Raw genomic sequence first — 12422 nt, forward strand, 5'->3', positions numbered from 1 at the left:
GATGTCGTCGGCCATAGCAGCGTCGATCGCGGCGAGAATGAACCCAAGATACTGTGCAGGGGAGAAACAATAGTAGGCCCAGAGTTCCCATTCGAATCAGAAAAATTTTGTTGTTGGCACAAGGAAGAGATAGCTTGTTGAAGATGAGCCTGAGTTTGTAGTTGAGATTGTGGTGAATGTTGATTCTCTTGATTATTTCCAAAAATCTGATGATGTTGTGGCTGCTGCGACATCTAGGCCTGCACAAAAGCAGCTGTCCTGTTTGGGAAATTCTGCAGTTGTTGAAATTGAAGTATGGAAGCAGAATGCTGTTTGGAAGGATCCAAACCCCTCATCTCCTGAAATTGAGTTTCCATCCACATATAAACGAAAGTCTTTGAAATTAATTAGCTAGGATTTTAATTTGATTCCGGTATCGAATACGCCTATAACGAGATCCGAGTTGAAATCAGTCTCGTGTAGGAACCCGACGCGCCTCAATGAATATTCTTATGGTGGTTCTCATCATCAACAATCCAACAACAAAATCAATATCCATTCTTATTATTTCTCAGTCACTCTACAACACTGAAACTGACATCTTTACCTTCTACCTTAATGCCCTTCAACTTCAAGGTATCATTTTTCGTTTACCTTTGGTTCCAATTTTTCAATCGATTCACTTTAAAGAGGGTATCTTTTTTTTAAATTAGCATTAGTTAAAGAAAATTAAAACAAAGAAGGATAATAGGTATGGTAGGAGATTTGGAACCAATGTGAGTGGATTAAAATATAGATTAGAAGAAAAAAGTTAAATGTTATTATTGAGAATGTCTTGAAGAAGAATAGTTTTGTGGGTTTTGATTTGAATGTTAAATGGGGTTGTTGGATTTTGATTTGAATGTCTTGAAGAAGAACAATTCTGTTGGGGAAGATAATTTTTCTTGATTTACCCACATAAATATTAAATTATTATATTTTACCAAATTTCAGGTCTCACCATGTCACGTTTCAACTCTCACCATGCCACGTCTTAGAAAATAGACACATCAACCTTTCACGTGTGTACAAACTTAATCCTGTTAAGTAAATTTAATGACAGAAGTTTAATTGATTCAAATTAACACTTTTAAGGACTCAATTGGTGATTATAATAAGAAGAAGATCAAAATAGAAAAACTCGATATAAATAAGGACAACTAAAGGGTTTAAACCTAAAATTAAATAAAACAAGAGAGACTAACACGTATATGAAATAATCCAGAAAATTAGGAAGAGGGTTTGCATTGCATATTTGGGTCTTTGGTTCTGTGTTTTCGGGTCTTGGTTAGGAGATGAGAGTGGGATCCACCTATGGATCACGTAACGAGTGACTCTACATGCATTCTTGTAAACAAGTAATGAGCTAATTAAAGAGAAGAGAGCAACACGAACAAATTTCACTAAGAGAATGTGAGTGAAGATGAGTGGCTATCTCTGTCTCAAACTCTCGCCACCGCCATCGCCATCGCCGCCACCCCCTTCAACTCTCTCCAAACATCATCTTCCCCTCCGCAACACTCTCCTCGGCGCCGCCCTCTCCTTCGGCCTCCTCTTCTCCTTCCCCTCCGTCTCCGCACTCCAACTCCCTTCCCAACCGTGTCCTCACCGCCAGCCTCCGCAAGAGACGCTCCAAACCACTCCCGAGGTTGTCACCAACCAGGGCCTCGTCGAGGAAGCGTGGCAGATTGTCAACGACACCTTCCTTGACACTGGTCGCCACCGGTGGTCTCAGGATACGTGGCAGGTAACAAACTTCAACTACTCATACTGATAATACTCTCGCAGAGTCTGTTACTGCGTGATGGTTTGTTGATGCTGATACAGCGCTTCTTTATCGATTCCAGCTGAAGAGAGAAGCTATTTTGAGCAATTCCATTCAGACGAGATCGAAAGCGCACCAAATCATCAAACGAATGCTCTCCAGTTTGGGCGATCCTTATACGCGCTTTCTCTCCCCTGATGAGGTAATCTGTTCTTCAATTTTGCATGGGTCCTTTGTTGGACGCTATTGGATTCAGTTATTGGAGTGCTGCTGCTTATATACTTATATTAGCACGCCTGAACATTTGCATGTATTTTGCTGGAAACGAGTGAGTTGAGCTAAATCAAACTCGATTTAATAAGAATGTATTTAAGTGAAAAACTCAACTCGAGTTCGATATGAACCTCTTTTAGCAAGTAGTTGATTCGATTCAAACTCATGAGTGACTCGGTTAAAATAGTCTGATTCAAAGATTATGGTGCATATTCTTATTTGTATCTTTATTATGTGTTGTGTAAGTATGTTGAGTTGAAGTTGAACTCATTTGAGTCTCATACTAATTTTGAGTTGCTTTGATTATTGTTGGTCTTAGGTGACACAATGAGCCCAACAACAACTACTAGGATGGATATTGATACTATCATAGAATTTGGGTTTGAGCCTAATATAGCCTGAAAAGCTAATCTTATAGGATAAAGATTATTCTCACTGATATGATATGTACGATTTTGTCATATCATTAGTTAGTACGGGTTTTGGAGCAATAGGTGAAAGGGCCACATGTGCAACTTCTATACATGTTGGACAACTTCACTTAATGCAATTAGTTTTAAGATGAAAGCTAATATTTCGTTTAAAAGAAAAACTAATACCCACACAAACCACATATTCATCTTCCAAAACATGTAATCATCAAAAATATTGCTTCCCTTGCATTTTGTTGGAGAGAATAAGAAACTAGGGATGTGTTTTTTGTATTATTTTATTATTCACTGCTCTTTGTTTTGATTATGTATGATTATGTAGACTGGTGATTTCTACTGCTGTGCTTCTCATGTTTCTTATTGAATTGCATGCGGACTTTTTCTACTGTTGAAAGTTCTCCAAGATGGCGAGGTATGACATGACTGGTGTTGGAATAAACCTCAAGGAAGTTCCCGATGAAAATGGTAACCTCAGACTGGAAGTACTGGGAATTATATTGGACGGTCCTGCTCATTCTGCTGGTGTTAGACAGGTAGACAGAGTTGATGAACATTCTTCAAAATTTGCGGATCTTCAAATCATCATCTGCACATTCAAAAATCTGCACCTACAGTGCTTGTCTTTGCTTTATGCTTTTTGTCAATGAAATAAATATGTTAAGTTAAGCATTCTATGCATTTATAATTGCTACATAAGCAATCTATCATATTCATTACTTCTACAAACGGAGTTTAATATATATTTTTTTTATTTGCAAGAGTATTTGTAGTCTGTATACTGCTAGATAGAAATAGGTGAACAACTTTTTTGGGTTCTTTTGACCATTCAAAAAAATTTCCCTTCCCCACCTTTACCATTTATAAGCATATACTCTGCCTTTCAGCTTATCTCCTGTTGCAAATGGGGTAGGCACAAAGAACTATTTTGGATAATATAATATGTTTATGTTAGACATATAAGTTAACATCTTTTGACATTTGCTACATCTCCTCTGATTTATTTCCTTATTTAATTAGGATCTTTATAATTATAGGAATATCTAATTAGATTAAGGTTTATTAGAATATGATTTATAGACATATCATATCATGTATACAGGAATAAAATATCCCAGAATTATTTGTAGAGCTTATACAAAATGAATTTTGTTGTTTAGTCCATACACAAATTCCTACAGCTTCCTTTATCTTTTTCCTTCTTTGCTAGGGTGATGAAATATTGGCTGTCAATAACATGGAGGTAAAGGGAAAATCAGCATTTGAAGTATCATCCCTGTTGCAAGGCCCTAGTGGAACATCTGTGGCTATTCAGGTTTTGGATTCTAATTCCAAGTTAGTTTGGTACCTGCTCTAGCCTTCATTTTTTGTTGTTAAGAATGTTTTGATGTTCTAGTTTAATATTTGGATTACTACTATCAGGTCAAGCATGGTTACTGTGGACCTGTTGAATCAATAGAAGTTCAACGGCAACTTGTTGCTCGTACACCAGTCTTTTATCGGCTGGAACAATTGGATAGTGGTGGTACTCCTGTTGGGTACATACGCCTCAAAGAGTTCAATGCATTGGCCAGAAAAGATTTAGTCATTGGTCAGTTATTGCTATCTTCATGTCTATTTCTTTTTCAAACTAAAATAATGGTACTTTTTCAATAAGAACATTTTTTTCTTACGTTTATGTATTTTGATTTTAAAAGCAGTGGAGAAATGATTAGCAGTCCTCTGTTACTAAATAGCAACTTTTGCCTAACTAACTTGACATTGATCTTGGAGGGGGTTTTATTTGCGTTATTTTGTTGGTAGCTTAAAAATTTGTTATCTGGGCTATGTAGTTCATGCAAGAATGAACACCATATATTATAAAAAGAAAGTTAAACAGTGAAAGCTGCCACTTTTCTTCATCCTTATATTCACGGGTATTAGAAAAGAATATGGGAGAGAAAGGTAATCATAAAACTGACTCAAAACAGAAAAAGGAAGGAAAACAGAAAATAACTGAATGTTTTTACATCTCTCTAATAATGAGGATGGTACAATTACCTCTGGACTTTCATTAGTTATTTCCAGTTTCTTAAACATGACACCAGACCAAATAATGTATTTTGCAGCAATGAAGCGACTTCAAGACATGGGTGCTTCATATTTCATATTGGATCTTAGAGACAATCTTGGTGGGCTAGTACAGGTTGTTTTTCCATATATCCCTTTTTACCTTTCCTACATGCATGACACTCGTCATACAGGCTGAGTGCTGGCAACTTGTAATCCTCTGTATAGTTTTGTCAATGAAACAGTCAATGAAACATAGAAATCAGTGTTCAGTTTTCAGAAAAATTATTTGCAAATCTGTCATTGTGCGAGTGATTCCATCATTATAATGAGGTATATGGCTTGGTCATATTCCATCATTATAACTTTCAAAAGTTTCACATAACATGATAATCTGGTTAATGTCTATACTAAAATATTTTACTGCATACCTAATAATCAGTAAGCACAAATAATGGATCAAGTAGACAATCATTAAATCATTTCTGTTGTGAAATTGACTCCATTTTTTTAGCAGGGCCCCACATATAGCTTGAACATATATCTGCATATATTTTGAATTTGAGATTTTTAAGTATGTTTACCGTAGAAGATTTAAGAACTGATTTAGAGCTTTGAAGCTCTTTACTTTTGAGTCTGTTAATGTGAACAAAATGAATTTGTATCTTTTCACTTGTAGTGTACATATTTGTCTGTTTACGTATGTAAAACGCATGCTTTTTGCAGGAAGATACTGTGGCACCGTAACACCCTAACAAGAATTTCTGTTCTCTTGTTTTTTAAAATTTAAGTAAATTTGTATTCTTCTCCCATGTTGTGGATATGCTTTGGTTGTTTTAAGATGACACTATAATGATGCCTGCATTCTGTTGATTATAGTTTTTATTTGCCTTAAAATTGCCTAATTTAGTTGCAACTTTTAACTTATTCAGGCTGGAATTGAAATTGCAAAGCTTTTCTTAAATGAAGGAGACACGGTATGTCAGTTTTTGTGCCGTTACAATGTTTTGATTAAGAGTAAATTGTTGCTTACCTCCTTGAACTTATGCTTACTTGATGATTATACCTTAGGGTTTGAAAAGTTGCAAACAAGCTCCTTTCTTCACATTTTATAGGAAAAACACTCTCCCTTAAGAGACAACATCTAATATATAATAGAATTATCATTTGACACCCAAAACAATGACTTTGGACGTTACAAATGAATGAGGTGTTTATTATGTCAGGTATCCACTTAAATGTTGTTTTTCCCAAAAATGATATAATGAGGTTAAACATGTTTTTATCGCTTAACTTTTCTTATTTACTTTTTTTTTTATTTTTTATGATTTGTGTTTTTTCCTATGATGGTATTGGTGTCATGTGAAAGTCTCATGATAATTTTTCCTTAGATATTTATTGGTTTACAAGTGGGGTCCCATGCCCCACCCCTTTTCTTGCATAATGAGGAGATCACATTTAGGGATTATAGATTTATTTTCAAATTCTAACATCTCATCCAAACATATGTCAAGTTTGAAGGATGTATACTCCAATGTAGCCTATTATTATTATTATTGTAGTTGTTATTATTTTCAGCTTGTCCAAGGTTTGACATTTGCTAATTTTGAATTCTGAAGAAAACATGAACCATAATTGAATTGTGTATGCTTTAATTTTCTCTTTTATTTATTTATTATTGTTATTCTTATAATTATAATTATTATTTTTATTATTATTACTACTATTGTTAATAATAATATAGTCCATCTAGCAGAGCAAAGCACTTGGTTATTCTTGGTGTGATTGTACAATGGTAAAAGGCCTTTTTTGGGCAGTTCAATTGCTTTGGCATCCTTTTCTAATTGCTTCGTTTTCAATAATTTATTTTCTATTGCATGAACTCAGTTCAGAGTAAGAAATTGTATTTATAGCTGTTACTTAATTTTATTATACTGTAGGAAACATTGATCTTAAAAAGGTCTGCTACGTTGTGATACTTAGTCAACTGTTCTTTTGAACATCTTAAAGATTTTTTTTTAATGCCTTCATGACAGGTGATCTACACTGTTGGAAGAGATCCTCAGTTGCAGAAGGCTATTGTTTCAGATACTTCACCATTGATTCAAGCTCCTGTTGTTGTAAAAACATTTTCTACATCTTAATTTTTGTCATTGAATTAACCTTGAATTAAATTATTTTTACTTCTCAATTTCTTTTTTGGTTTATCATCGGGACAGGAATAGTTCAAGGACATTTCTTTGTCTGATTTGACGAAATTATTGATAATTTGACTGATAAATGGTGACTCTAGCTGCCAATTTGATGTACTTTGGTAACATGAACCTTAGAAATTACAAATGTTCCAAAATACAAAGACAGTAAAACACCTACAATTCATTTATTTATTGTGGATTATTTTCTCTTTAAATACAGGAGAAGATAAAACCTTGAGATTTGTTCAATAGGAAAAATAATTTATGTTGTATCTTAACTATTAAGATAAACCGAGATTGCCCAATATTGTTATGGTTTGTTGTGGGAAAATAGATTGAGCTAACTCGGGTCTAGTACTCTAGTTTTCTGGGACATAACGTATGATGAAGCTATATGGTGGATATGCTATATATAATATTGATAGGTAATGATTTGAGTGCAAACACATTGAGGGTATCGGAATTTACTGCTATTGAAAACAATGATGGATGTGTTATGTATGATGGGTCAATGATTTGTTTGAACCATTTGAGTAAATATCTTTCACCTTAGTATTGAAGCTTCATAATTGGCACATTCAGAGACAGTGCTCAGTTTATGCTTTTTTGTAGATTTTGGTAAATAAGCTTTCGAATCCAAGTGTTTTTATTAAGAATACAGAGTTTATTTTAAATTCAAAGGCAAATTTTGTTCAATAGCTACAAGACTCGCCTTGCTTTATGATAGCAAGGGTTGAGCGAAGTGAAAAGAAAAAATAATAAATGTATCACTAAAGGTGATGATGTCTAGGGGGACGAGTGACGTCCAAGAAAGTTTAAGAATAAGAATAGAACAAGTGTGTATCTAGTAGAATAGTGGAGCAGAACCCAGTGATGAGATGATAGAAACTCATCTGAGATAATTGTTTTATGTGAGGTCAAAGGAGAAACCCAGCAAGTGACCCTGTGCAAAAAGTGGATCAAATGGGAGATATCTATAATAAATGATAGACAAAGACTAAAGGAAAAATTGATAGGATTGTTAAGGTGGGCTTGGAAATAGGAGAGAGGGCCAAGATATGGAAGGTGTTTGCTTGGAGAAACAAGGATGAGGAGCGAGGGATTGAGCCATAATTATTTTGCCAAAAACTTGAGAGGGGGAATTCAAGGTATTTAGGGGATGTGTGTTAAGTGAGAAGGGGTACCAGAATATCAAAATTCTATTAGGGAAACATTAGCCTTTGTGATGACGGTGAAGCTAATGGAATCCACACCTAAGAAGATGGAAGCTAAGGTTGCAGCACTGGAAACTAGATTGAGGCATTAAGAACACCTTGCAAACGATGTAAATTCGTGTTAAGGAGAACTACAAGAAGTTTATTGAGATGTTGTCTATAGCCATTGGAACCTTGAGTGACATTGTTTCTGCTAGGTAGCCAACAATGACGCTCTTGGATTTAGTGTTGGGTAAGTTCTGTCAATGAATGAAGAAGGTCAAGTTGCTGATGTTCGACAAAAATCCTATAGGTTGGTTTGTGTCTGTTGAAGTATATTTCTAGATTTAGGGAACCCACCCTGACATGAAGGTGAGTTTGGTTAAACTTTTATGACTATGATCCATTAGAATTGGGCCAAGCTTTTGGGATACAGGTTTGACAAGCGCAAATCAGGGCTGGAGAGTAGTGGTGTACAATGAGAATAAGTTGGTATCTATCATTGATGGTTTGAAGAAGGGAAATCTATATAAACTTGGTTTCTCTAATCAAGAGAGGTACTCTTTTGTATGAGGGTGTATTTGTGTTGTCTTCAATTTCCTTACGAAGGATTTTGAAGATGATAAAGGAATTTCATGAGATACCACAAAGGGCCCACTCAAGATATACGAGTGTGGAGGAGACACTACCCTCAGAGTTGGATAGGGACAATGTTCTGCCACTTGATCTTGAAATAGTGTGGCTAGGAGGTGCATCAAAGAAGGTGGAGAATCTGTTATTCAATTGCTCATCTAATGGAATGGGTAAAGCATGGAAGATGCAACTTGGAAGAGGGATTCAGCATTAAAAGTCAATTTCCCCAGCCGAGACTTGAGGACAAGTCTAATATTGTTGGATTGGTAGTGCGTGCTTGGAAATAAGAGAGTGGCTCAATGTGGACTGTTCTAGGAGAAACAAGGGTATGTGAGAGGGGTTCATAACTGTTTTACCAAGTATGTGAGAGGGGAGTTAGGGTAGATACGGGAATTGTGATGAGAGAGTAGGGTACCAGAATAATAGAATTTTGTTGTAGACATAGATCATTAGCCTCTTTGATATGTTAGAAATATTATATCTTTTATCTTTCAGTTAGTTTGTTATTATTTATTATTTGTATTTTGGGCTTAGTCCATATTTTTTCAATTATAAATAGAAAACCCTATGTGTGTTTAACACAAGGGAGATTAATCCCATAAATAATTTTCACTATATTTAACATGGTATCAGAGCAGGTTTTCTAATCTCTTCCGGTGGTCTTTGCTGTCTGTCGGCGGTCGGCCATCATGGCCGCCGGTAGCCCCTAAAAATTTCATAAGATTCATTTTCTCTTCTTCTTAAATCTCAGTACCCAGAATTAAAGAGACAAGTCTCCTGGGAACCACTGCCTCCTCTGAACCAGTCGCCGCCTTCTCACCGGCCACGGTCACAGTTTCAACTGGTGACCAGTGGATCTGGACCATCTCTTCAAGCGCGACCTAACCCTGGCGGTCGCCGTCTTTGTCTCATTTGCATGCACTGTCACGCACCTCCACTCTTCGGAAGTAGATCTCGAACGCGTGTTCATCACGCGCCGCCTTCTCGGCGTCAGTATCAAACCGCGCCGCTGCCAGTCGTCTCACCGAACCTCCCTCTCTCTGTTCATACCTTCCAGAGCAGCCATTGCTGCCATTGACGTCTGTCTTCTTCTCGCCGCATGCTTCCGCATCTTCGGACCTCCTTCTTCTTTCTGCGTTTTTTTGTGCTTCGTCTCTGTTGTAGAGGGTTTCGCCTCTGTATTGCTGTTCTTGCCTTGTTCTTCCTTTCTTATTGTATCTGCCGCACAGATCTGCTGCGTTTATTGCCTCCTTCTCCGCTGCTCTTCTTCATCCACTTCTGAAGTTGAAGTGTTTATTGCCTCCTTCTTCGCTGCTCTCCTTCATCCACTTCTGAAGTTGAAGTGTTTATTGCCTCCTTCTCCGCTGCTCTTCTTCATCCACTTCTGAAGTTGAAGTGTTTATTGCCTCCTTCTCCGCTGCTCTCCTTCATCCACTTTTGAAGTTGAAGTGTTTACTGCCTCCTTCTCCGCTGCTCTCCTTCATCCACTTCTGAAGTTGAAGTGTTTATTGCCTCCTTCTCCGCTGCTCTCCTTCATCCACTTCTGAAGTTGAAGTGTTTATTGCCTCCTTCTCCGCTGCTCTCCTTCATCCACTTCTGAAGTTGAAGTGTTTATTGCCTCCTTCTCCGCTGCTCTCCTTCATCCACTTTTGAAGTTGAAGTGTTTATTTCACACTCTTGAAGACAAATCATCTAGTTCAAAACCAAGTTAAATTATTTCAAGCTTGGTTCATACAATTTGTATGCTCCAGCTTGAGGGGGAGTGTTAGAAATATTATATCTTTTATCTTTCAGTTAGTTTGTTATTATTTATTATTTGTATTTTGGGCTTAGCCCATATTTTTTCAATTATAAATAGATAATCCTATGTGTGTTTAACGCAAGGGAGATTAATCCCATAAATAATTTTCACTATATTTAACAGGAGCTCAGCTCTCAGTGGGATCATCTCCTGTAATTTCTTTTTGTCAGTGATTAATACTAACATTCCCTTAATTACTATTCCATCGTTATTTTTGTTTGTTTGGACCCTAAGAAAATACTTAGGAAATTGTTCGAAAGGGATGTATTGAAAAAATGGGTTTTAATTGGATCCAATACTTCAATGACATCATTTGGTCAAAAACATCTTACTTGCTCAGAGATGGCTTGATTGTTAAAACGTTCCACAAATTCATTATAAATAAAATAAGTTAAAGAGCATCTGAGATTTGAGATTATGCTCTAGTTTTGTGGACATTTTCATTACCCCTTGCACTTAACTAGATAAAAGTGTCAAATAAGTTGAGATCTTATATGTTTGAGTGTGTAATTACATGTTTTCCCGTCATATTGAGCAAGGCCATGTAAGCTAACATCAGATTAAGTCTCCTTTTGAATGGCCATAATATAATGTTTTACATGATGGCAAGGCTTATGATTCTTTTTGGTTTGAACCCTTGCAGGTTTTAGTAAATGACAAAACTGCCAGCGCAAGTGAAATAGTACGAAGCTCAGTTTCTTAATGCATTTGTTTTATTTTTCACTGTTCTTGTGATGACACAATTGGTGTTGTGCTTATTTCAGGTTGCTTCTGCACTTCATGATAATTGTAGAGCTGTTCTAGTTGGAAAACGGACATACGGCAAGGTTCATAAATCTATGATTTTTTTTCCATCGCTGCTGTATGGTTCAAACCCTGTAGACTTTGATCTGCATGCTTCTGAGAATCCCATTTGCATCTGAATGCATTTTCTATTGAACACGTTAGCTTTCTTTTAAGGTGTATATCTTTTTGAAGGAGCACCACGAAGACAGTGCAATGTTTTATTTGCTTCCATAAACGGGTTTCTTTTTTGGTTCTGCTTCTCTTACTAAAGGGAAGATAATAGAAAAAAAAAATCGTATAGATATCTATAACTGACTTGTCATATTTGCAATGGTTTTGCTCTCACACAACCTCTTCTTGACAATTTAATGTGCAATACTTTAAACAGGGTTTAATCCAATCTGTATTTGAGCTTGACGATGGATCTGGTGTGGTTATCACTGTCGGGAAGTATGTAACACCACATCACAAGGACATAAATGGCAATGGAATAGAGCCTGACTTCCAGAAACTTCCAGGTACAATTTTTTTCCTGTCTTTTCTCTTTCACCTGCATAGTCAAAAATTGTAATATGGAACGTGATCAGAGCTCCATTGTTGCAGCATGGGATGATATCAGCCAATATATTAAAAAATGCAGTATGCCACAACAGGGATAAATCAGTTTCTTTGGTATTCCATGCAATCTTTTGCTTTGGTTTATCATTTAATTTGAAACTTTTGAAGAATCTGCTTCTGGAAGTTGCCATGTATATCTCAAGAGTTTCAGATTAATATGGATATATATATGCATGAAAGATCTACCTAGCCTTTTTGGCTACATGGACATTTAATTTAACATACATTGGCTTAACACCCAAGATTGGCTTGGAACATTTGTAAGTGTTCCGTTCAAGATGAAGCGTATAGTGGATTTGACATGAGAAGAAATGACGTAGGAAGCATGCAAGAGTTTGCATTAAAGCAGCCAGTGCAGCATTGAAGTGACTTGGGTTTAATACATACTAACAAAGAGAAACTTTGTTATCAATTTCTATAAATCTTTTCATACCATGTTTCTATTTTTGCCTTAACTCTCGATATTAAATTGTATCAGAATCAATTAGTGCATGGAAAATGCCATTTCATTGATAAAGAAACTCATTACATATTGACAATGATGAAAATAGAAATTGCGAATTACTTATGCTTCTTCTTTCACTATCCTCAGTTATCATATTTGATTTTGCTAATTTCTTATATTGAGACAGCTTTGAAAATTGTATTGAAAGGTCTGTCTCT

The 12422-nt window shown here is 36.1% G+C and overlaps 1 protein-coding gene across 2 annotated transcripts; it reads left to right on the top strand.

Moving 5' to 3' along the window:
- Positions 1–1299: 1299 nt before the first annotated feature.
- Positions 1300–12327, top strand: LOC148205586 (Peptidase S41 family protein). Of its 2 annotated transcripts, none has more exons than XR_015783304.1 (12): positions 1300–1765; positions 1866–1985; positions 2883–3020; positions 3695–3799; positions 3907–4075; positions 4593–4669; positions 5466–5510; positions 6570–6653; positions 10999–11037; positions 11120–11217; positions 11530–11659; positions 11745–11764. XR_015783304.1 is itself a non-coding variant. In XM_088103557.1 (12 exons), the coding sequence occupies exons 1-12, from the start codon at positions 1442–1444 to the stop codon at positions 11798–11800; spliced, it is 1350 nt and encodes a 449-aa protein (XP_087959683.1). In that variant the 5' UTR covers positions 1307–1441; the 3' UTR covers positions 11801–12327. The 2 variants fall into 2 exon arrangements, 1 of the variants encoding a protein (XP_087959683.1); XM_088103557.1 differs by having other exon boundaries at positions 1307–1765; positions 11120–11182; positions 11745–12327.
- Positions 12328–12422: the final 95 nt, after the last annotated feature.

Source organism: Vigna umbellata, chromosome 1 (assembly GCF_029865625.1).
Source record: "Vigna umbellata cultivar VRB3 chromosome 1, Vumbellata_1.0, whole genome shotgun sequence".
Taxonomy (NCBI): Eukaryota; Viridiplantae; Streptophyta; class Magnoliopsida; order Fabales; family Fabaceae; genus Vigna; species Vigna umbellata.

Excerpts from the sequence above, each read along its gene's own strand:
- LOC148205586 (XM_088103557.1), top strand. The coding sequence starts at position 1,442 with ATGAGTGGCTATCTCTGTCTCAAACTCTCGCCACCGCCATCGCCATCG. Across the intron at positions 3,021-3,694 it reads ATTCTGCTGGTGTTAGACAG|GGTGATGAAATATTGGCTGT; the intron begins GTAGACAGAGTT and ends CTTCTTTGCTAG. Across the intron at positions 11,183-11,529 it reads GAAAACGGACATACGGCAAG|GGTTTAATCCAATCTGTATT; the intron begins GTTCATAAATCT and ends TACTTTAAACAG.